This window comes from Bufo gargarizans, chromosome 7 (genome assembly GCF_014858855.1).
Source record: "Bufo gargarizans isolate SCDJY-AF-19 chromosome 7, ASM1485885v1, whole genome shotgun sequence".
Lineage (NCBI taxonomy): Eukaryota > Metazoa > Chordata > Amphibia > Anura > Bufonidae > Bufo > Bufo gargarizans.
Genome location: NC_058086.1, coordinates 105,843,259 through 105,869,919, shown reverse-complemented (window position 1 = coordinate 105,869,919; position 26,661 = coordinate 105,843,259). Strand labels below are relative to the sequence as shown.

At 40.7% G+C, this 26,661-nt stretch overlaps 1 protein-coding gene across 2 annotated transcripts in view; it reads left to right on the top strand.

Moving 5' to 3' along the window:
• Nucleotides 1-26,661, top strand: part of ATF6 (activating transcription factor 6) — a 313,452-nt gene that overhangs the window by 68,713 nt on the left and 218,078 nt on the right. For both annotated transcript variants that reach the window (XM_044302165.1, XM_044302164.1), the window contains 2 exons: nt 259-379; nt 22,727-22,927. In XM_044302165.1, coding sequence (XP_044158100.1) covers nt 259-379; nt 22,727-22,927 — 322 coding nt within the window. The remainder of the gene's footprint in view (nt 1-258; nt 380-22,726; nt 22,928-26,661) is intronic.

Sequence of the window (26,661 nt, the reverse complement as noted above, 5' to 3'; positions counted from 1 at the left end):
CCCCGGTTATAGACACGCCACAGTGTATGGGTTTGAAGCATTTCCACCCGTTTAGGCCACTTTTCTCAGTGAGTTTTTTGTCTTCATGTGTATGTAGCCTAAAATTATCACCTTGTTTATCCTGCACAATGAACACTGTTAAAAAAAATATATATATATATATATATATATATATATATATATATATATATTAAAAATGACTTTTTTTATACTTGAATACTAAGGTTTCTAATTTAATTTCTTATCCTTTCACAACAGGAGGATAATTTCTCTGGTACTCGGATGTCTCCACTTTCTTTATACTCTGAAGCAACAATACATCCTATATCCCCAGATCAAGCTGAAGAAAAGCCAGCAATCACAATACCACTTAGCATGGGTATGTATTAGCACATGAATAGTAAATTTACATTAGTAAATGTCTGTACACAAATAACCACCTCCATCAGCAATACCATTTAGTTTGCTAGCCCTCTGCATGTACAGTGCGTGCTGGCGGTTTATACAGCTGATACCCGCTTGAGTACATCTGTAGTCATGACCGTAGAGTAGCCTCTTTATATCTAAGTGCCTTCCTCTGACCACTGTCGACACTACTGATCCACTACAGAGACCTCTCTTCTAACGCTTTGTGAAATTTAATAGATGGACCATCCAGCTTCTCGAAGTCCCACTATTGACCCTTTTCAAAATCCGTTAAGGGGTAGTCCTGCGATTATATATTCAAGTGAATGGAGCGAGTACTTGTAATTATATTATGCCGCAGAGGGGCTGACGCGCAGTATAATGATCAGGAAGCAGCACTGGCATAGAGCGGCGCCTCATCTTGAAACAGCTCATCAGCGTGGGTGCTGGCTGTCAGACCCCTTTAGTGGTCCATGCCTTAGGCTACTTTCACACTAGCGTTAATAGTCTAAATACTGGGGGAAAAAACGCTTCAGTTTTGTCCCCATTCATTGTCAATGAGGATAAAACGTAACTGAACAGAATGGAATGCTCCAAAATGCATTCTGTTCCGTTCTCATACCGGAGAGCAAACCGTCATGACCCGCAGTCCAATTCAATGGAGATGGATCAGTTTTCTCTGACACAATAGAAAACGGATCCGTCCCCCTTTGACTTTCAATGGAGTTCATGACGGATCCGTCTTAGGTATGTTAGAGATAATACAACCGGATCCATTCATAACGGATGCAGATGGTTGTATTATCAGTAACAGAAGCGTTTTTGCTGAACCCTGCCGGATCCAGCAAAAACGCTAGTGTGAAAGTAGCCTAAGTCTAGCATGCATAGTGAACACTTCATCAACACCCATTCAATAGTCCTGTAAATGAGAAAACATTGAACAGTGCTGTCACACCAAAACAACAACATTGATGTCCGAAAAAGTCATCTGTGCAGCATCTGTATGTAAAGTGAGGCGTTTGGAACTTTGATCACTGCATATAGCACCCCCCAGCATCGTGGTGTTATTAAAAGGCTATCTTGATTCCTTCTAGCTGTTCTTTTTATTTTCTGGTAGTGTATATACATTTGGCATTGTTGTAATGGTACTGACCTATACAATCAGGTCATTTTTACCACACAGTGAAACAGCAGAATTCATAAAAGTTACCCCGCCCCCATTAGTGGGGAAAATAACAACCTCATATAAGTGAAAATCCTTTTTCATGCTCAAAGCTGACTTTACAGTGTTGACTTGGCCTTAATATACTTCCAAACAATATCTAAGAGTTATACATTATTCACGGTGTACAAAATCCACAATTAGAAAATAGAAACAGATTAGAAAAAAAAGTTATCTGGTTTTAACAAGGAAGAAAAATGTATAGGCAACTTCTTTCCTTTGAAGGGGCATTCAGGCACATAATGTTTATTTATTGTTTTGCAGACCATTTCAGGAAGGGTAAGGCTACTTTCGCACTTGCGGCAGAGGATTCCGGCAGGCAGTTCCGTCACCGGACATAAACGGATGGCATTTGGCAGACGGATCCGTCTGACAAATGCATTCAAACGCCGGATCCGTCTCTCTGGTGTCATCCGGAAAAACGGATCCGGTATTTATTATTTTTTTTCACAGATCCTTTCTTCCGGTCCGCATGCGCGGACCGGAAGAAAGGATCCGTCAATGCGGCAATTTTAATCCGGCAATAATACATTTCAATGGAAATTAATGCCGGATCCGGCATTCCGGCAAGTGTTCCGGACTTTTGGCAGGAGAGAAAACTGCAGCATGCTGTGGTATTTTCTACAGCCAAAAAACGTAAGAGGGACTGAACTAAGGCATACTGAACGGAATGCTCTCCATTCAGAAAACATTAGTATAAAACTGATCAGTTTTTTTTCCAGTATTGAGTGAAAGTACCCTTATGAAAAAGGGGAAAAAAAAAGAAGAGATGTACTGCTTTGGTCTACTCTGCTTTCTACTTCCTGGTTACTGGCTCAACACACTCACCGTTGTGGCCAGCTGAGTGGGTAGTCCAAGCCCATTGCCTCTTTCATTTCACCAACCATTTATTTTATTTTTTCCCTTTTTTTACCGATATGGCTGTATGTTTTTGTTCAGGAGAAATTACTTTTTGTGGTGGGGTAAGGTGTTTATGATGTATAAATTAAATACACAATCATAATATATATAAAATATAATTGTTTTTGTAGCACCGATACGTCTTACATTAAATAGCATTCAGCAGTCAGATTCTTCTGGTTATAACGATCAAGTGGATAAATGTAGCTTTTTGTTTTTATTGTGTATTTACATTAAAAAAAATGTATTCTTTATTTCGTTTTTTCATAGATTTTATTTTATTTTTTTCATAATGTTTGTATGTACTGCACAGGTACATGTATCGTATCATATCACAGTCATACTTGACCGTGGCCCTCAAAGGATTAACAGGTGGCATCAGAGTTTTGTCCGATGCCGGCTGTTAAAACAGGAGCTAGGCTCTAATTAAAAAGCCAGGCACCTAACGTAGGTTGAGTATTTTTAACCCCGTCGCTACCAGCCTTGTACATGCTGGCGCGATGGGCAAACATGGTGCCCGCTCGCACGTGCAGCAGAGTCATGGCCGGTGGGTATCCACTGTTTCAAACAGCAGAGACCCACTGCTAATGATCACGTCTGGCAATAATGCTAATTGCGGTCATTAAAACCTTTTTAGATGCTGTGATCACGGTATCTAAAGGGTCAAAAACCCTGAACCTCGCGCTTCCGGGCTTCTTACTGGCATTCTCTGCAGCCAATGAAGATGCCGGTAATTATTTTAATGCGCTGGGTCTCGCTGAAGAGGCCCAGTGCATTTAAACTGACATTATTATTTTAGCCAGGAGGTGGCAGGCCAACATAAGAAATGAGCAATTCTGAACAATGGTTGTAAAAAATCCATGATTGTTAATAAAAATATATTTCAAAAATATAATAAATATAATATAATAAAAGTTTAAATCGCCCCTCTTTCCGTAGCATAAATAACAAAAAATATAAACATCATGGGTGTCATGATTTTACAATATGGCGTAACAGAAAAAGGGCAAAATGGCCAATTTGCCATTTTTCCATCACTTCTCTTACCTATAAAATGTGATCAAAAAGTCACACACATGCCAAAATAGTATCAATAAAAACTACAGATTGTGCCTCAAAAAATGATTCCCCACATGGCTCAGTAGATATATATAAAACGTTATGGGGGTCAGAATATGGTGATGTAAAAAAGACATTTTCTCAAAGTTAAATATATATTTTTACAATATTTAGACATTATGTGGTATTGTTATCATACTGACCCATAGAATGAAGGGCACAGTTCAGTTTTGCTGCAAGCAGAACACCGTGGAAACAAAACTCCTAAAACGGTGTAGGAATAGCATTTTTCAATTCCATGCCATTTGGATTTTTTTCCTGATTCCCAATACATTGTATGTCATATTAAATGGTGACATTAGAAAGTACAACTTGTCCCACAAAAAAAAGGCCTTATACAGTTATGTGAACTGAAAAATAAAAGTTATGGCTCAAGGAAGAAAAATGAAAACGCAAAATGGAAAAAAAAACTATCCTAAGGGTTAAAGTAGACCTGTCGCCTCCCCTGACATGCCTGTTTTAATAACCACTTGCAATCCCCATGTGATAACAATTCTGAACCTTATATTCTTATGACTATGATGTGTCAAATCCTTTAATATTTCTAATAGAAATTTATGAAAGAATTGCTAGCAGTCTGCAGTAAGGGTACAGAGGGGTGTTACCAGCTGGGGGTGTGTTCTTGCAAACTGCTGGAAATTCATTCATAAACATCTAGCCTGAATAATAAAAGAATTGTACAACATGGAGTTATTGGAATAGATGCTCCTGAATTGTTATTACATGAGGAATGAAAGTAGTTACTAATACAGACATGTCAGGATATGTGACGGGTCCTTTTTAAGTGTATTACATTAGCGTTAAGTACAGTGGCTTGCAAAAGTATTCACCCCCTTGAATTTTTTCGTGTATTGTTACATTACAGCCTTAAAGGGGTTATCAGAGTTATTTTTTTGTTCTTTCTATGTTCCTAACTAAGCAAATGTAACAGCTTTCCAATTAACTCACTTTATCTCCAGTGGCTGGTTTCTCAGATTCTCTCTCTGCTCTGATAAAGGTCGTTTACGAGACGTCACTGTGCTGGCCACGCCCCCCTTCACTGCCGTCTACTCTCTGCTAGGATTCTTAACCCCTTCAGCTGCACAGCTCTTCAGGCAGTGAGAAGATAATGCTGGGCACTGGAGCTGACATACTAGAGAGAGCATTGCACAAGAATGTAGGGGGAAGATTATATGTGTATTAGCAGTGTCATTATACAGCTGGGACTTGTAGTTCTACACATACAACATGCTGCAGAGTCTCCCAGCAGGCAGACATGTCACTCAGGGCAGCTCTTGTATTCACTCCCTTAACAGAGCAGGGGGAGGGGCAGAGATTGTTTTTATTGCATGTAAACAAAGGGCCAGAAAAGAACCAGGGAAATGAGGAAATATATATTTTATTTTTGCATAAAACTTGCTTAGCTTAGTTATATATTGCTGCCCATCAGATTTTTTTGTGCTATATATATTTATTTTTTCATAACTCGGACAACCCCTTTAAGTTCAATGTTTTGTTACTCTGCATTTTATGTGACGGATCAGAAGTTAATCATGTGAAATGAGAAAAATATTTAAATAAAACTATTGTTTAGAAATAGAAAACAGAAAATTGGCATGTGCGTATGTATTCACCCCCTTTGTTAGGAAGCCCATAAAAAGCTCTGGTGCAACCAGTTACCTTCAGAAGTTACATAAGTATGGCTTTTTCAGTATTTTGCGGTCGGCAAAAAACAGATCCGCAAAAAATACGGATGACGTCCATGTGCATTCCGTTTTTTGCGGAATGGAACAGCTGGCCCCTGATAGAACAGTACTATCCTTGTCCTTTATGCGGACAATAATAGGACATGTTCTATCTTTGAACTCAACTGAAACAAAAGGCATATGGAGTTTCTTTCCTTTTTTTGTAGATCCATTAAAATGAATGGTTATGTATACGGTCCGTATATGGAACGCAAAAAACTGAATGTAAACTGATAAAAACATTTGTGTGCAAGAGGCCTTAGTGAAATGATGTCCACCTGTGTGCAATCCAAGTGTCACATGATCTGCCATTACATATATACACCTTTTTTGAAATGCCCCAGAGGCTGCAACACCTAAGCAAGAGGCATCACTAAGCAAACACTGCCATGAAGACCAAGGAACTCTCCAAACAAGTAAAGGACAATGTTATTGAGAAGTACAAGTCAGGGTTAGGTTATAAAAAAAATATCCAAACCTTTGATGATCCCCAGGAGCACCATCAAATCTATCATAACCAAATGGAAAGAACATAGCACAACAGCAAACCTGCCAAGAGACGGCCGCGCACCAAAACTTAAGGATCGGGCAAGGAGGGCATTAATCAGAGAGGCAGCACAGAGACCTAAGGTAACCCTGGAGGAGATGCAGAGTTCCACAGCAGAGACTGGAGTATCTGTACATAGGACGACAATAAATGCGTATGCTCCATAAAGTTGGGCTTTATTGCAGAGTGGCCAGAAGAAAGCCATTACTTTCAACTAAAATCAAAAAGGCACGTTGTGAGTTTGCGAAAAGGCATGTGGGAGAGGAAGGTGCTCTGGTCTGATGAGACTAAAATTTAAACTTTTCGGCCATCAAAGAAAACGCAAAACCAACACATCACATCCCCCAAAGAATGCCATGTTTTTCATCAGCCGCGACCGGGAAACTGGTCAGAGTTGAGGGAAAGATGGATCTTGCTAAATACAGGGATATTCTTGAGCAAAACCTATACCACTCTGTGTGTGATCTGAGGCTAGGAAGAAGGTTCACCTTGCAGCAGGACAATGACCCCAAACACACTGCTAAACAACACTTGAGTGGTTTAAGGGGGAACATTTAAATGTGTTAGAATGGCCTAGTCAAAACCCAGATCTCAATCCAATAGAAAATCTGTGGCCAGACTTAAAGATTGCTGTTCACAAGCGCAAACCATCCAACTTGAAGGAACAGTGGGCGGAGGAATGGGCAAAAATTCCAGTGGTAAGATGTGCAGAAACAAAAAAAGAAAAACAAAAGCGCCTCATGTGCAGTACGTCTGGACTAAAAATAATAGGAAATGGTGCGTATTGCGCTTACCAGATCCTGTTGTGAGGAGTCATAACAGCTATAGAAGCCTTGCTGGTGTTTTCCCTCACCGGCTTAAGGGGATGGGGCTTAAGGGGATGTCTTGCTGCTGCCTGGTCCTGTCCTGTCTAGTTGCCACAAGCTTCGGGGGTAGTAGATTTGAAGGTTGAAGAAAAATAGGACCACTTTCCGGCGCTGTAGGCATATAAATCGATCCGCAGGATGGATTGGATGTTTTTTTCTTTTTATTTAACGATCATAAAGCAGTCTACGCGTTTCAAGGGCATACAGCCCTCTTCCTCAAGACAGTATGCTTTGCAGTGTTGATAAGACATGTATAGCATTTAAAACTGTTTTGGCGCCCTGCAGGCCATATTTTTTTATTATTCTTATTCTTATTAAAAAAATGCTTTATCAAGGGCACTCGCTCCAGTAAGGAAAAAGACACGCCTAGGTTTTAGACTTGTACATAAAATATATAGATAAATAAGTAAATAAATATATGCATACATATGATAGCAAAGCAGTAAAAAATTTATAATAAAATGACAACAAGAATAAAATCCATATAGAGGTTCACACCTGCTTAGTTAGGCAGGCGGAAACCTTACAGACATAGGGGGGTGGGAGGGGGGGTTTATGGAAAGCATATTTTTTGTATGTTAATCAGACCAATAAAATAGTAGAATTACTTAAGTGAATGCCTATGTGTTAAAAATAGAATAAGTATGTATACCGTGTACACTAAACTAGCAGCACTTATGGTGCACAGTATGGGGGTGCTGCTACCAATCGCCGGCTTGAAGGCTTATTGGTTGTTGCACCCTATGCAGTGTTGCTAGAGAAGGGCATTGGGTTTGGGTCGAAGCATCGTAATTAATTATTTGTTATGGGAGTGTATCTGGGAACTGTGTAATGGTAGATAACCGATTTTCATAGATTGCCGCTGTTGGAAGGAATTATTAGGAAAGGAAGATGGTCAGTTTGGTGGACTGGTACTGTTGAAGTTGTTGTAGAAAGTCTCGGTTATTTCGTTAAGACCATGTGGAGTGAGCGTGTCTAGCTGGTATATTCAATAGACTTCTCTTTTCTGTAGGTTCTCAAACCTATTACATGGATCTTCGGGTCTGAAGTCGATCGGAGTGGTTATGAGCTTGTGTTTCTCTTTTTCGGGGGTATTTGCGCATTGCCTGGAGACAACGTGCTTTAAATATTGTTTTCGGATGTTGTATCTGTGTTGATTAACCCGGCAATGGAGAGCTTGTGTGGTGCAACCTACATATTGTAGGCCGCATTCACATTCGATGAGATACAGTTGCAAGAAAAAGTATGTGAACCCTTTGGAATGATATGGATTTTTGCACAAATTGGTCATAAAATGTGATCTTATCTTCATCTAAGTCACAACAATAGACAATCACAGTCTGCTTAAATTAATAACACACAAATAATTAAATGTTACCATGTTTTTATTGAACACCCCATGCAAAAATTCACAGTGCAGGTGGAAAAAGTATGTGAACCCCTAGACTAATGACATCTCCAAGAGCTAATTGGAGTGAGGTGTCAGCCAACTGGAGTCCAATCAATGAGATGAGATTGGAGGTGTTGGTTACAGCTGCCCTGCCCTATAAAAAACACACACCAGTTCTCGGTTTGCTTTTCTCAAAAAACCTTGCCTGATGTGAATGATGCCTCAGACAGATGAGCTCTCGTAACACCTACGATGAAGCATTGTTAACTTGCATAAAGCTGGAAAGGGTTATAAAAGTATCTCCAAAAGCCTTGCTGTTCATCAGTCCACGGTAAGATAAATTGTCTATAAATGGAGAAACTAGGAGTGGCCGTCCTGTAAAGATGACTGCAAGAGCATAGCACAGACTGCTCAATGAGGTGAAGAAGAATCCTAGAGTGTCAGCTAAAGACTTACAAAAGTCTCTGGCATATGCTAACATCCCTGTTAGCGAATCTACGATATGTAAAACACTAAACAAGAATGTATTTCATGGGAAAATACCACAGAGAAAACCTATGCTGTCCAAAAAAACATTGTTGCACGTTTACAGTTTGCACAAGAGCACCTGGATGTTCCACAGCAGTACTGGCAAAATATTCTGGGGACAGATGAAACCAAAGTTGAGTTGTTTGGAAGAAACACCCAACACTATGTGTGGAGAAAAAGAGGCCCAGGACACCAATATCAAAACCTCATCCCAACTGTGTATGGTGGTGGGGGCATCATGGTTTGGGGCTGCTTTGCTGCGACAGGGCCTGGATGGATTGCTATCATCAAAGGAAAAATGAATTCCTAAGTTTATCAAGACATTTTGCAGAACTTAAGGCCATCTGTCCACCAGCTGAAGCTCAACAGAAGATGGGTGTTGCAACAGGACAACGACCCAAAGCATAGAAGTAAATGAACAGAATGGCTTAAAGGGAACCTGTCACCGGGATTTTGTGTATACAGCTGAGGACATGGGTTGCAAGATGGCCGCTAGCACATCCGCAATACCCAGTCCCCATAGCTCTGTGTGCTTATATTGTGTCAAAAAAAAAAATGATTTGATACATATGCAAATTAGCCTGAGAGGAGTCCTGTATGTGAGAGTAGTCAGGGACAGGACTCATCTCAGGTTAATTTGCATATGTATCAAATCGTTTTTTTTTTACACAATATAAGCACACAGAGCTATAGGGACTGGGTATTGCGGATGTGCTAGCGGCCATCTAGAAACCCATGTCCTCAGCTCTATACACAAAATCCTGGTGACAGGTTCCCTTTAAACAGAAGAAAATACGCCTTCTGGAGTGGCCCAGTCAGAGTCCTGACCTCAACCCGATTGAGATGCTGTGGCATGACCTCAAGAAAACGATTCACATCAGACATCCCAAGAATATTGCTGAACTGAAACAGTTCTGTAAAAAGGAATGGTCAAGAATTACTCCTGACCGTTGTGCACGTCTGATCTGCAACTACAGGAAACGTTTGGTTGAAGTTATTGCTGCCAAAGGAGGTTCAACCGGTTATTAAATCCAAGGGTTCACATACTTTTCCACCTGCACTGTGAATGTTTGTTTATATGGTGTGTTCAATAAAAACATGGTAACATTTAATTCTTTGTGTGTTATTAGTTTAAGCAGACTATGATCGTCCATTGTTGTGACTTAGATGAAGATCAGATCACATTTTATGACCAATTTGTGCAGAAATCCATATCATTCCAAAAGGTTCACATACTTTTTCTTGCAACTGTATATGACGTAGGATGAATGACATGTAAGATGGTATTTTATTTGGAATGTAGTACTTTGTGGTTGGAAGTAAAGGTTGTTTTGATGCTACAATACAGACAGTTCTTTGCCCCGCATCTGTAGCTCCCCTTTTTGATGTCATTGTTAGGTGTGATTTTTATTTTAGGTTCTATGTGTTGTTATGGTCTACTTGGAGCCACTCTGTATAGCATACTGTCCTGAGGAAGAGGGCTGTACACCCTTGAAACGCGTAAACAGCTTTATTATCATTAAATAAAAAGAGAAAGCATCCAAACCATCGTGCCTACAGCGCTGGAAAGTGGTCCTATTTTTCTTCAACCTTCAAATCGACTACCCCATAAGCTCGTGGTGACAGGACCAGGCAGCAGCAAGGCATCCCCTTAAGCCGGTGAGGGCAAACACCAGCAAGGCTTCTATAGCTGTTGTGACTCCTCACAACATGATCCGGTAAGCGCAATACGCACAATTTCCGATTTTTAGTCCAGACGTACTGCACATGAGGCGCTGTTTTGTTTTTCTTTTTTTGTTTCTGTATATGATTTAACCGGAGCAGTTCCTGAACACTGACAACGGAGGACTTGTGTCCAAACAGCAGCCCTAACAGCAGTGACATTCTTAAAGGGGTTATCCGACTTAAAAAAAATGTGTTAGGGCTGCTTTATACATCATTAAAGATAAATTTCTAATGTACTCACTTTATTGATTTTGCGCTGTTTCCCCACTGCTGATTTGGGTCATGTCACCCCCGACGTCATCAACCCTTCTCTAGCTCTGAAGTCTCGTTTACAAGCTTCCCCCTGCTTGAGGGAGTGGCCCAGCTCTGTAAACGAGACGTCAGAGCCTTTGGTGCCCGCCCCCTCTCTCCATCTGCCGCCATCTCATTAGCATATCAATAGAGCAGCAGGGCTGTCATTACCATACACAGGGCTGACTGTACAAAACAGAAGCTCCTGTGTTGCACTGAAAGAGTGTACAGGAGAGCTCGGATTAGGAAAGGGTTACCCAGGTGCTGCCAGTCGCTGTATTGCTGTGATCAATCCAGGAGCAGGAATAAAGGACAAGCAGCTCAGCCAATAAAAGGGAGAAGGCAAGTCAGGACAGCCAATCAGATGAAAGACCCGCCCTCCCTGCTGTTTACACTGGAGAGTAAAGACATGTGCTTCTGCCTGGGCTCTTAGATTTCCCGGGGAGAGGAAGGCGGGGATGACTGCATTGTGTATATTGTGTGTATGGAGCGGTGGGGGTGACTGCATTGTGTGTATGGAGCGGTGGGGGTGACTGCATTGTGTGTATGGAGGGTTGGGGGACACTGCATTGTGTGTATGGAGGGGTGGGGGTGACTGCATTGTGTATATTGTGTGTATGGAGGGGTGGGAGACTCTGCATTGTGTGTATGGAGGGGTGTGGGACACTGCATTGTATGTATGGGATGGTGGTGACTGCATTGTGTATATTGTGTGTATGGGGTGGGGGAGGGGGACACTGTATTGTGTGTATGGGGTGGGGATGGGGGACACTGCATTGTGTATATTTTGTGTATGGAGGGGTGGGGGACACGGCATTGTCTATGGGGGGAGGAGGGACAGTGACTACATAGTATATAGTCAACATAGATATGGCTGTAATATAGCTTAGATAGATATAGGTGTCATATATGATGCCTATATCTATCTAAGCTATATTAGATACATACAGCTTAGATACACAGAGCTGCCTCAGAGCTTGGATACACAGAGCTGCCATAGAGCTTGGATACACAGAGCTGCCATAGAGCTTGGATACACACACAGCTGCCATAGAGCTTGGATACATAGAGCCTGTGTTTCTGCAATGTGACAGGATGATCTGTCTGTGTGAGCTAGGAGATGATCATGTGACTGGTTTATGCAAAGTTAGGATGTGCAGAGCAGGGTGAGGGGAAGGTCAGCTTGTTCACACCCAGAAATATTCATGAGGTAGAGCTCAGGCTTTGTTGTTATACGCCCCCTCAGCATGTACTTCAGCATGTAAACACAGCAATGACAGAACCATGAAAAGGTGTAAGTATGGGTTTTAACTTGATGAAATCTAGCTTAACCAAATTATATGTATATCCAGATGGGTTTTAAGAGTTGTGTGTGTTTTTTTTTTTTTTTTTTTTCTATTAACTCGGATAACCCCTTTAACCACCTCCGGACCGCCTAATGCAGATCTGCCATCCGGAGGCGGCAGCTGTGCGCTCAACGACGCATATATGCGTCATCTTGCGATAGCCGAGATTTCCTGTGAACGCGCGCACACAGGCGCGCACGTTCACAGGATCGGAAGGTAAGCGAGTGGATCTCCAGCCTGCCAGTGGCGATCGTTCGATTTTTTTTATTTTTAACCCCTTAAAGCAGGGGTGCACAACCTTTTCTGGTTGGGGGCCACGTTGTGAGCGTGAACCAATTCCAAGGGCCGAAAATAAAACTTAAAGGGGTATTACCAACTGAAATACTATTTTTATGGCATATTGAACATACAGTATATATCATAAATGTCTAGTTACACTTCTAGTACTCCCATTTAATGGGAAAATACTTGAAAGATACATGTGAGCAGCCACAAGACATAGACATACATGTCTGTTACCAGATGATTGGGGGCCGCACAGAATGGTATCAAGGGCCGCATGTGGCCCCCGGGCCGCAGGTTGTGCACCCCTGCCTTAAAGGTATATTAGACGCTGTTTTGATAACCGCGTCTAATATACCTGCTACCTGGTCCTCTGGTGGTCCCTTTTGTTTGGATCGACCACCAGAGGACACAGGTAGCTGTGTAAAGTAGCACCAACCACCACTACACTACACTACACCCCCCCTGTCACTTAGTAACCCCTTATGAACCCCTGATCACTTCATATAGACTCCCTGATCACCCCCCCCCCCCCCCGTCATTGATCACCCCCCCTGTCATTGATCACCCCCCTGTAAGGCTCCATTCAGACGTCCGTATGATTTTTACGGATACATGGATCGGATCCGCAAAACACATACGGACGTCTGAATGGAGCCTTACAGGGGGGTGATCAATGACAAGGGGGTGATCACCCATATAGACTTCGTGATCACCCCCCTGTTATTTATCACCCCCCTGTTAGGCTCCATTCAGACGTCCGTATGATTTTTACGGATCCACGGATACATGGATCGGATCCGCAAAACACATACGGACGTCTGAATGGAGCCTTACAGGGGGGTGATCAATGACAAGGGGGTGATCACCCATATAGACTTCCTGATCACCCCCGTCATTGATCACCCCCCTGTAAGGCTCCATTCAGACGTCCATATGATTTTTACGGATACATGGATCGGATCCGCAAAACGCATACGGACGTCTGAATGGAGCCGTACAGGGGGGTGATCAATGACAGGGGGGTGATCACCCATATAGACTCCCTGATCACCCCCCTGTAAGGCTCCATTCAAACGTCCGTATGCGTTTTGCGGATCCGATCCATGTATCCGTGCATCCGTAAAAATCATACAGACGTCTGAATGGAGCCTTACAGGGGGGTGATCAATGACAGACTTCTTCTCATGCTTTAGGGCCCCTAAAATGCCAGGGTAGTATAAATACCCCACATGTGACCCCATTTCGGAAAGAAGACACCCCAAGGTATTCTGTGAGGGGCATATTGAGTCCATGAAAGATTGAAATTTTTGTCCCAAGTTAGCGGAAAGGGAGACTTTGTGAGAAAATACAAAAAAAAATAAAAAATTCCGCTAACGTGTGCCAAAAAAAAAAAATTCTATGAACTCGCCATGCCCCTCATTGAATACCTTGGGGTGTCTTCTTTCCAAAATGGGGTCACATGTGGGGTATTTATACTGCCCTGGCATTTTAGGGGCCCGAAAGTGTGAGAAGAAGTCTGGGATCCAAATGTCTAAAAATGCCCTCCTAAAAGGAATTTGGGCCGCTTTGCGCATCTAGGCTGCAAAAAAGTGTCACACATGTGGTATCGCCGTACTCAGGAGAAGTTGGGGAATGTGTTTTGGGGTGTCATTTTACATATACCCATGCTGGGTGAGATAATATCTTGGTCAAATGCCAACTTTGTATAAAAAATGGGAAAAGTTGTCTTTTGCCAAGATATTTCTCTCACCCAGCATGGGTATATGTAAAATTACACCCCAAAACACATTCCCCAACTTCTCCTGAGTACGACTATACCAGATGTGTGACACTTTTTTGCCGCCTAGGTGGGCAAAGGGGCACACATTCCAAAGAGCACCTTTAGGATTTCACAGGTCATTTTTTACAGATTTTGATTTCAAACTACTTACCACACATTAGGGCCCCTAGAATGCCAGGGCAGTATAACTACCCCACAAGTGACCCCATTTTGGAAAGAAGACACCCCAAGGTATTCCGTGAGGGGCATGGCGAGTTCCTAGAATTTTTTTATTTTTTGTCATAAGTTAGCGGAAAATGATGATTTTTTTTTTTCTTACAAGGTCTCATATTCCACTAACTTGTGACAAAAAATAAAGAAATCTAGGAACTCGCCATGCCCCTCACGGAATACCTTGGGGTGTCTTCTTTCCAAAATGGGGTCACTTGTGGGGTAGTTATACTGCTCTGGCAATTTAGGGGCCCTAATGTGTGCGAAGTAGTTTGAAATCAAAATCTGTAAAAAATGGCCGGTGAAATCCTAAAGGTGCTCTTTGGAATGTGGGCCCCTTTGCCCACCTAGGCTGCAAAAAAGTGTCATACATTTGGTATCGCCGTACTCGGGAGAAGTTGGGGAATGTGTTTTGGGGTGTCATTTTACATATACCCATGCTGGGTGAGATAAATATCTTGGTCAAATGCCAACTTTGTATAAAAAAAAATGGGAAAAGTTGTCTTTTGTCAAAATATATTTCTCTCACCCAGCATGGGTATATGTAAAATGACACCCCAAAACACATTCCTTAACTTCTCCTGAGTACGGCGATACCAGATGTGTGACAGCCTAGGTGGGCAAAGGGGCACACATTCCAAAGAGCACCTTTCGGATTTTACCAGTCATTTTTTACAGATTTTGATTTCAAACTGGGCCCCTAAAATGCCAGGGCAGTATAACTACCCCACAAGTGACCCCATTTTGGAAAGAAGACACCCCAAGGTATTTTGTGATGGGCATAGTGAGTTCATGAAAGTTTTTATTTTTTGTCACAAGTTAGTGGAATACGATGCTTTGTAAGAAAGAAAAAAAAAATAATCATCATTTTCCGCTAACTTGTGACAAAAAATAAAAAGTTCTATGAACTCACTATGCCCATCAGTGAATACCTTAGGGTGTCTACTTTCCGAAATGGGGTCATTTGTGGGGTGTTTGTACTGTCTGGGCATTGTAGAACCTCAGGAAACATGACAGGTGCTCAGAAAGTCAGAGCTGCTTCAAAAAGCGGAAATTCACATTTTTGTACCATAGTTTGTAAACGCTATAACTTTTACCCAAACCATTTTTTTTGACCCAAACATTTTTTTTTATCAAAGACATGTAGAACAATAAATTTAGCGAAAAACTTATATATGGATGTCGGTTTTTTTGCAAAATTTTACAACTGAAAGTGAAAAATGAATTTTTTTTGCAAAAAAATCGTTAAATTTCGATTGATAACAAAAAAAGTAAAAATGTCAGCAGCGATGAAATACCACCAAATGAAAGCTCTATTAGTGAGAAGAAAAGGAGGTAAAATTCATTTGGGTGGTGAGTTGCATGACCGAGCAATAAACGGTGAAAGTAGTGTAGTGCAGAAGTGTAAAAAGTGGCCTGGTCATTAAGGGGGTTTCAGCTAGCGGGGTTGAAGTGGTTAAAGCAGAAGGAGAGAGAGAAAATATAAACCCCGTTTCTCTCCCAATATGGAATACTTCCCACATCGGATTCAGCAACGCAAACTCATAATATCAAGATATACTCATTGTAATGAGAAAACCACTGTGGCCGCAGGTGCCACCTGCACTAATATTACAAGCTTTCCCAAGGAAGAGAATGACAACATGTTAGACTTGTTTAAGTCATGAGAAAATAATCTTAAAAATGAACTGGTCTACCAATTAGATGTTAAAAATATACCTAAAAGAGAATTTAGCACCTAGAGGGCTCAGATTGACCATCAAACCAACATTTTGCAATGATCCAGATTTCGTATACAATTGGAACGATTATCTGGACCAATGCGCAGCAGGTCTTATTAGAATAGCCCTCAACAAAAGAGAGACATTAGTGGATTCATACACTAAAGAAATTAGAAGCAAACATGTCAAACCTTCAGCAATACCAATCACATCTAGATTTCCATACAATCAATCACAGTATAACGAATAGGATATATGAAAATAAACAAGATATAATTGCAAAAAAATCACACAAATTAATAGGAGATAGAATGGAAAGAGAAAAGGGCATATACCGTTCAACAAAAAATACCAATGATACAGCCACTAATATGTCAAGCTTCAGAACTATGGACCCCGACCACCCAATAACGAGTGATACAACTAGCTATAAAATAAGACAAACCACGGGGCCACAGAAAACAAGATTTTTCACCAACCATCAATATAGAAAAACAGCCAAACATAATCCTCGCACAAACCTGGATACAAAACGGAGTACTAAACAGAACATAAACACACCAAAGCACCCGATAGAAAAAATGCTAACTAAGAAGAGACACAAAATACTCTCACCAACTATACACAAAGAGGGGAAAAACAATACCCTATGCCATAGCGATGGTGGTACCAACCAGATCCATACACCGAGGGCAGAAAGCCACACAAAAGACAGCACCATCAAAATTTCAAGAGAGGATCAAGATGAGAACAATGAAACAAACAGGCCTGCATGTAAGCCTACAACTGAACAAAAAAAAAAAAATGCCAACACTTCACTTAACACTGATTGAACCGATACTGACGAGTTCTTGGAAAGATTCAAAATACTTGGGCCATAAATCAAAGAGGAACTCTCGGCTCATAGAATCCCAATCAAAAAATATCCTCAAACTCACCAGTACCACACCTAAACATGATAAAAAGGGAGATCAAACAGATCTCATTGATCTATCTACCATTAACAATTTTACTATACACCTCTCACTCACCACCAGGCACCCCGAACACATTACAGAAGACAGTACCCAGATAACTATCATTGACAATACAGATCTGGGCTCAAATGCCCTCGTACCTTTCTGAAACCTGGTAAGACCTTCAGAGACAACTACAATTCCTTTTTTTAGAGGAGGGAATATCCACCCCCACAATACCACCGAAAAAGGACCTACCAATCACCCACTATTTCCCAGCAACAAAAATAAAACGAAAATTAGAACACGGGGAAAGAGAGGGGGAGAACACCAAAAAAGGAAGGACAAAAGTAAAAATAGAAATGGAAAAGATGCCACTGCCAACACCAAGGGCATGTCTACAGTGAAAATATTTTACCTGTTAGCCCAAGAGACCAGCCTCCTCCAAAAAGGGTTATCCTTCTGTCCTGAGAATATAGTCCATGCCCTTGAACTATTCATAGATGTCAGATAGAAATTCAGACGCAATTTAACAATATAGCAACATTTCAAGAAAAATAAAAAAAATAACTATCCTGATAGGTAGTGACCAAAAAAGTCTAACCATTAAAACCCATGAAAAGGAAACTCGCACCTTACAAAATAATGAAAAAGCTCAAACAACAAACGATAGAGTATTCAAACATATAGACATTCGCCCAAAATGAAATTTCTTCCCCGTACAGAGCCAAGGACCTTGTATCCACCGATCTTAAAAAGATCATTGACCTTTCTACCATTGAGGAATCCCAAATTCACTCACAAAAAGGGAACCTTACAAAATGGGAAAGAAAAACGTTATATACTCTCAAAAATAACAAAGAGATTATCATCCGCCCTGCAGACAAGGGGGTCATTCAAAACTATGAGGACTATGAAAGGGAAACCCAGAATATTCTTAGTGATTAGACCTACTATGAACACATCACCGATGACCCATTTCTGTGAATTACTAAAAAAAAACTTAGTGAATTCGTAAAAAATGCATACGATAAACAGCTAATCAACAAAAAAGAACAAAATTTGTTATGTCCCGGAATATCATTTACCCAAAATACATAAAAATAAAAAAAAACCTGGTAGGCCTATAGTATCCAACACAAAATGCACTACAGTAACTTGTCCCAATTTTTAGACCTATTTTTACAACCTTATGTCAAAAGCCTCCCCAGCTATCTGCATGACTCTAGACAGCTGATTAGGGAATTAAAAACTATTGACTGGAAAGAGACATACGCCCTTCTTACGATGGATATTAGAATAGAGTGATGTGACATCCAACACAATTTAGGGATAGAGTGTGTAGAAACAAGTGAAAGGGACAACAGCCTAAAACTACCCCAAACGAAATTCCTATAACTACTTTACATATAACAACACCACTTACCATCAGCATAGAGGGACCGCTATAGGGACTTGGGTAGTGCCGGCCTTTGCATATATATTTATGGGACAATTTGAAGAAAAGTTCATCATAAATCACCCCATCTTGCAAGGACGAATCAATTATATTACCGAAGATACATTGATGACCTATTAATGATCTGGGATGGGAGTGAAGAAACTGCAAATACGTTCTGTGAACTTTTAAATGCGTCTGATTGGGGTATCTCTCTCGCCCCAAAATTCAGTAATGCTGAAATAGAGTTCCTTGACATCATCATTTCAGTCGCAGAGAAGCAGCTAACCACAAAAACATATTTCAAGGCAGTGGACTCGAACAGTTATATCCACTATACCAGCTTTCACCATAGAAAGTGGCAAAAAAACATCATGCCTCTACAAAAAACTCATCCAACCCTCTAATAATGTCAAACCCTCCTTTTTAGGACTATGGGAAAAAGATCTGAACAAAAAGTTCTCAGACAAGGAAACTACCTCACTGCTATCCATCCCTCATAGGATTTCAAGGTGCGTCCGGGTGCAGGAGAACGGATATAAAATTCTGTCTAGATGGTATAAAACGCCAGATAAAATAGCTCTCCTGTACCCCGACGTTCCCGACTTATGCTGGAGATGTAGTTCAGAAAAAGGCACCTGCCTCCACATTTGGTGGTATTGCCCCCCTCTATTGAGTTGGTGGAAACAGATTTTCTCTATTAGCAACTCTTTATGCGGATCTAATGCCCCTTGCACACCCGAGGCCGCTCTCATTTCTAGATCTATCCAAGTTTGATAAAAGTCGGGGTTTGTTTTCTTACTTGTTATCAGCTGCACGTCTCCTAATTCCCCTGAAATGGCGTTCTGCTGAGATTCCCTCAATTGACCAATGGATGAACAAAGTTGACCAAATCTATCGCATTGAGGAACTCTCCAACTGGGAATTAGGCACTAGAAAGAGGTTTCTTTTGACTTGGTCAGCCTGGAGGAAGCACAGAAACTTCTCCTAATTTGACCAACTTCAAAACACAACTGCTCTTCCTTATATTCAGTAGGTCCTATGAATCCCATTAAGGCTTGAGTCTTTTACCCTTGGCCTTGGGAAACAGGGGGCATATTGGATCTTTTAGAGTTAATGTCTGAATGTTTATACCTATTTCCTCTGCACTGAAGCGTGAATCGCTGCCTTTATATGCTATTGTACTGATCTCTCTCATTTAGATATCTCCTGCTGCGTCAGGAGTGAACAGCTGCTCCTAACACTGTAAGGTATCTGTTACTGGTTGTTATACAAACTAAAAAACAATAAAAATTGTTTATCCCCCAAAAAAAAGAAAGTGGCAAAAAAACATACCTTACAGTCAATGTAAGAGAATAAGACGCAATTGCACCAAGGATGAAGACTTCAAACTACAAACTAAAATCCTGGAAAATAGATTCAAGGAGAAAGGCTATCCTAAACTACTCATTAAAAATGCCATGAAAAGAGGCAGCCTATAGCCGCTTGAGGAATGCTTGGTCACCATTACAAACATCCAGAAAACAACAGAAGAGGTACGGTCCATAACTCAGTATAACACATCTAACCCATATATTCCGAAAAGCCTTGAAAAACATTGGCATATTCTCCGACAGGACCCATACCTGACCAAACACCTCCCAGGCATCCCCAAAAGTACTTATAGGAGAGCACCAACCATTAAAAATATTCTGGCTCCAAGTAGACCAAAACAACACATAGAACCTAAAATAAAAAACACACTTAACAACGACATCAAGAAAGGGAGCTACAGATGTGGGGCAAAAAACTGTCTGTGTTATAGCATCATCACACACAACAAAACAACTTTTACTTCCAACCACAACAGTACTACAGTCCTAATAAAATACCTACACCTATATCTGTTCGAATGTGATTGCGACCTACAATATGTAGGCTGCTCCACACAAACTCTCCATTGCCGGGTTAATCAACACAGATACAACATCCGGAAACCATATTTAAAGCACTGTGTCTCCAGGCATTGCGCAAACACCCCCAAAAAAGAGAAACACAAGCTTATAATCACTCTGATTGACTTCATACCAGAAAATCCATGTAATAGTTTTCAGAACCTACAGAAAAGAGAAGTCTATTGGATTTACCAGCTAGACACGCTCACTCCACATGGTCTTAACGAAATAACCAAGACTTTCTATAACCACTTCAACAGTACCAGTCCACCAAAGTGACTATCTTCCTTTCCTAATAATTCCTTCCAACAGCCGCAATCTATGAAAATCGGTTATCTACCATTACACAGTTCCCAGATACACTCCCATAACAAATAATTACGATGCTTCGACCCAAACCCAATGCCCTTCTCTAGAAACACTGCATATGTTGTAACAACCAATAAGCCTTCAAGCCAGCGATTGGTAGCAGCACCCCCATACTGTGCACCATAAGTGCTGCTAGTTTAGTGTACACGGTATACATACTTGTTCTATTTTTAACACATAGGCATTCACTTAAGTAATTCTACTATTTTATTGGTCTGATTAACATACAAAAAATGCTTTCCATAACCCCCCCCCCCCCCTACGTCTGTAAGGTTTCCGTCTGCCTAACTAAGCAGGTGTAAACCTCTATATGGGTTTTATTCTTGTTGTCATTTTATCTTTTTTATTCAAAATTTTTTACTCCCTCTTTGTCCTCAATTTTACTGCTATTTCTAAACCTATGGTATGTATGCATATATTTATTTACTTGTTTATCTATATATTTTATGTACAAGTCTAAAACCTAGGTGTGTCTTTCTCCTTACTGGAGCGAGTGTCCGTTGTTGATAAAGCTTTTTTATTAAAAAATATATTCAAAATGCCATGCCCCCTTTTTCTACTGCAGGGCGCCAAAACAGTTTTAAATACAATGCATATTCTTATCAACACTCTGTAAAGCTTACTGTCCTGAGGAAGAGGGCTGTATGCCCTTGAAACACGTAGACAGCTTTATTATCATTAAATAAAAATTAAAAACATCCAAGCCATCGTGCGGATGTATTTATATGCCTACAGCGCCAAAAAGTGGTCCTATTTTTCTTCAACCTTCAAGTGGTAAGATGTGGCAAGCTCATAGAGACTTATCCAAAGCGAATTGGCGCTGTGATTGCCACAAAAGGTGGCTGTGGCGGAACCCGCCTTGCCACTGGGCATTGGAGAGGACTGGCTACCCGCCTCCTACCTGCTGACTATGGCCCCTAGTAAATTTGTACGTTTGAATGCAATTTGGGCATATGGTATTTTATATTGCTGCTACTGGCCCTTTAAGGACCATCCGTGGACATGTGACTTTTGGGAACAATGGCCTTTGAGACTGTGTAGCAGATTGCATTTGGACTGTCTTGAATATTGTGTATGTTGTTATAGGTTCGGTTGGATTGGATTGCGATGTATTGTGGGCTGTGTGTATCTTGCTCTCACTGTGATGTTAAAGGCATTGCTGTTCTGTGCCTCTTCTCCTCCCCCTTTTCTTGTCCCTCCTCCATCTCCCATCAGCCCTTGCTATTGTCGCGCCCCACCCTTCCTTGTACCATAGACCTCCATGTGCCCTATTGTATGCAAATGAGGCCATGGGGGGGGGTTTAAAGTAGGTGTGCTATGTCTAAATAGTCAGTCCTGTTTTTACCCTCAAGGTGAAGTGTCGTCTCATTCTTGGGGGAGGATTTATTGCATGCTGTCCCAGTTTGACTGCTAGGAGTGTAAACCTATTCGTATGGTTTCCTATTCAACTGTCTACAGCATTCATATGCTTGAATAGGACTTATATGCTGCTTCGGTTCGGTGATTGTGGTGTCTGCCAGAGTGCTTGGAAACCTCAGGAAAACGCTAGGAGCATCCAGCAACGGAGGTACTCAGTCGGGGTGCCAGGTGATCCGTTACAGTGGCTCTACAAAGTATTGACTTTGGGGGGGGGGGGGATAGCTATGCACTGACTTTTTTTGATACTTTGTCTTATTTGTAATCTTTTGAGTGATGCTAAGGGCCATTTCAGCCCCAGTTTTCTACCAAAAATAAACATTTTGGCTAAATAAACTCTATTGCAAAATTGTTACCTATCACTTGCCCTACACTTTAGCCAAAAAATAAATACAAATATGACAGTTATCCTTTAATTGTACTTTTTTATTTGATGTACCTGTTAGTTTCACTCAGTCTTTTTAATCAGCGAATGTATTTCTTCATTTAAAGATATTGTTGTTTTGTACCATTTTGAACGGGTATATTTTAAGTTCATTATATCTTGATTGTAGGTAACTCTTCTACTAAACTTAGAAAACTTGCTCCAGTTTTGCCTAAGCCATCCATACAACCGAAAATTATCCTGGTTCCTAATTCTACAGACATCCATTCAGCCGCAGGAATTGCCCCTAAACCGGTTTTACTTCAGCCCCTTACCACATTGTTGCCAAAGCCACAGCCTTTAATAACAATTCAGCCAACAAAACAAGCGGGTAAGCATGGTAGAGCAAAATATTGTACTATAGCCAATTATGTTGACTTTATTAAAGGCTATGTACACCTCTGAGGGGCAATTTTTATAATTGCATTTTACTCATTTTTGGCTTAAAATCATGTTTTTAATGGGTCTTTATGACAAATCTGCTGAATATTTTTAATAAAGGGTTAACTTCTGTTCAGCTTTTAGAATAGAATCATAGATATGCCCCCAATGTCTGATAGGTGTGGGTCCGTGTAATCCATAATAAATGGCTATAGCCTTGCTATATTAAGAATAGAGATTTTCTATGCTGCTTAGAAAGCTAATTCATATTGCTGGTTTATTCACAGGCATAATATCATTATAAAGACACTAGTAATATGTATTAGCTGTCTAAGTATAGAAAACCTCTATTCTTAATATGGTAAAACTATCTTTTTATTGTTGGTTAAATGAAATAGAGAAAAAAATAACTGAAGAAAGGAATCTAAAGTGTCTTCTGGGATATGAACCTTTGGCATCTATATGTGAGGCTGACCACTAACCTCCAGGGTACAGCCTTATCATATTGAGAAAAGTGGTTTTCTATACTTAGAAAGCTAATACATATTATTGGTTTCAGTAATATGTATTAGCTTTTTAAGCATTGTAAACCTCTTCTCAACATGGTAATGTCACAGTAACATAGTTTGTAAGGCTGAAAAAATGATATCTGTCCATCCAGTTCAGCCTGTTATCCTGCAAGAATTAAGTAAGGCATGTGATATGTACATGCTGGAACACAGCTCTCCCCTCAGCATACTGAGATATCCCTCTAGCCCTGTCAATCAAGGGGGTTGATCATGCTGACAGAGGCTATTCAAAGGGGGTTTTCAAGATCTTTATGTTGCTTACCTATTCTTGAGATCAGGTTATCAAGTGTCCGTTTGGTGAGCGTCCAACACCCAGCACTCCCACCAATCTTATGTTCCCTGCAGGTCCCAGAACTAGTACTTTAAAGGGGTTATCCAGTGGTATTATTTTATATGCAAAAAACAAAGCTAGACCAGCATCTCCAAACAATATGAAGCCAATGTAAATTCAAAGGTAGTCGCGCTGACAGGCACACTTCAAAGTGTCAGAGTGCAAAATCAAGGAAAAACAGCAGCTCATTTCGTGTAGCTTATGACACAGACTTCCTCCAGCAGGCAATCTCTAACAAACGAGTTCCTCCTGTGGATTACAAAATTGTGCCGCACATAGTGAAGTTCCACTAATCCTAATCTCTTAGATGCTTTTTAATATACTCACAAGAGTCACTAAAATTCAGGCATTGAATAATAAAATCTGTAGCGCCGCCCGACCCGGGTTTTGCCAGAATAGCTTCGTCAGGGGCAAATGTCCCACCCTTCCTTGGGCGTTCCTTTATACCACTGAGGGAGCCGGGTAGCACACCCCTTCCCTTATGTTCATACATTTAAAACATTCTCCATAAAATTCCAATAATTTTTCTTGCATAAAATTATAGATCATGATACAATATAATCTATCACACATACCTTCGGTAACGCTACCTCAATCCTAAACACCACATATACCTCTGTTATGTCCTGAGGCAGGAACCCGCTATTCAATCAGACATGGTTTCAAATCAAAATCAACATTTAATCCGCTGGGTTGCAGTGAATTGAACCTGTAGATCCACTCTCTCTGCGGTTAATGTTACTAAAAGGACCACCTTTTCCAAACCCACAAACCAAAGCCCTCTTGGGTCCTTATTATGACATCATGTAAAGTGCATCGAGACACTATGACTCTCCAGGCCTTTTTTTAATGTGTGTATGTTCTTAGAGCCGTGTTTTCAATTTCCGTAGTGTCCTCCCTACATACAAATGATTGCAGGGACACTTTAATAATAAATCACCCCTGCATGTTCACAGCTTATCTCTCCTTTGATATTATATTCTGTACCATTTTCTGTAGTCACCTTTTGTATATTCCGACATTTCTTGTCCTCTTTGGAGCGGTTCCTGCAGGCAATGCTGGTTTTTAGTTTCTTTTTTCTTTTCAATGGGAATATAGCTGTGCACCAATGAGTTGCGTATATAAGGGGCTTTCCGATTATGGGATGCTGGGTTTTTCTGGAATTACATCCCCCAGAGTTGGGTAATTTTTTTGGGACCTTCCAGTCTTTTTCTTAGCATATTTTCCATTGGACCAGCAGGCTCAGAATATTGGGTAAAAAAGGTAGACCTAAAATCTTTTTCTTTATTCTTTACATCTCTCTCCTTTTTTGTTTTCCTTTCCTCAACTTGGCTCCCACTTCCTCATATATATTTTTTGTATTTTTCTTTCATCATACCCCTTTTCCTCGAACAGTTTTCTTATCAGTTTGCCCTGTTCCTCATAGTCTTTTTTTTTATCGGTGCAATTCCTACTAATTCTCATCAGTTGGCCTTTTGGTATATTTTCTAGCCAAGGTCCAAAATGACAACTGTAGCCATTGACATCCGTGGACTTGAAATAGGTTTTGTTTTTCAAGGAGTTCCCTTCAATGGATATGGTAAGATCCAGGAAGTTAATCCTCTCCACACTGATCTTACTAGTAAATACTAAATTCCAAGTGTTGTTATTCAGGTCTTTCATAAAATTCCTCAATCCCTCCTCCTCTCCTTCCCAGATAATCAGCGGATTAAATGTCTATTTTGATTTGAAACCATGTCTGATTGAATAGCGGGTTCCTGCCGCAGTGTGAATAGGGACACAAAAGAGGTATATGTGGTGTTTAGGATTGAGGTAGCGTTACCAAAGGTATGTGTGATAGATTATATTGTATCATGATCTATAATTTTATGCAAGAAAAAGTATTGGAATTTTATGGAGAATGTTTTAAATGTATGAACATAAGGGAAGGGGTGTGCTACCCGGCTCCCTCAGTGGTATAAAGGAACGCCCAAGGCAGGGTGGGACATTTGCCCCTGACGAAGCTATTCTGGCAAAACCCGGGTCGGACGGTGCTACAGATTTTATTGTTCAATGCCTGAATTTTAGTGACTCTTGTGAGTATATTAAAAAGCATCTAAGAGGTTAGGATTAGTGGAACTTCACTATGTGCGGCACAATTTTGTAATCCACAGGAGGAACTCGTTTGTTAGAGATTGCCTGCTGGAGGAAGTCTGTGTCATAGATACACGAAAAGAGCTGCTGTTTTTCCTGATTTTGCACTCTGACACTTTGAAGTGTGCCTGTCAGCGCGACTACCTTTGAATTTACAGACTTGGGGTCCATTCACACGTCCTTTGTTTCTTTCCTGATCTGTTCCGTTTTTTGGGGAACAGATCTGGACCAGTTCTGTACCCATTCATTTTCAATGGGTCCTGAAAAAAAAAATCAGACATTGAGCTGTCCGATTTTTTTTTTTTCAGGACCCATTGAAAATGAATGTGTACAGAACTGGTCCAGATCTGTTCCGCAAAAAACGGAACAGATCAGGTAAGAAACAACGGACGCGTGAATGGACCCTTATTGTAAAAATTACCCACATCACACGGTTGGTCTGCGACGCCGAAGAAGTTTTCAATTCCCACAGTGGTGACTCTTACATCATTTGGTGTAATATGAAGCAAATGCTAGCATGGCTGACATGCAAAATCAAACATTTATATGTAGCAGCACAGTGCTGTATGCGCAAAGATATTCAGACAATGAAAACACAGATTATCTGAATTGCATTACTGCTATACTTGCTGTATATGACAATTTGATTCT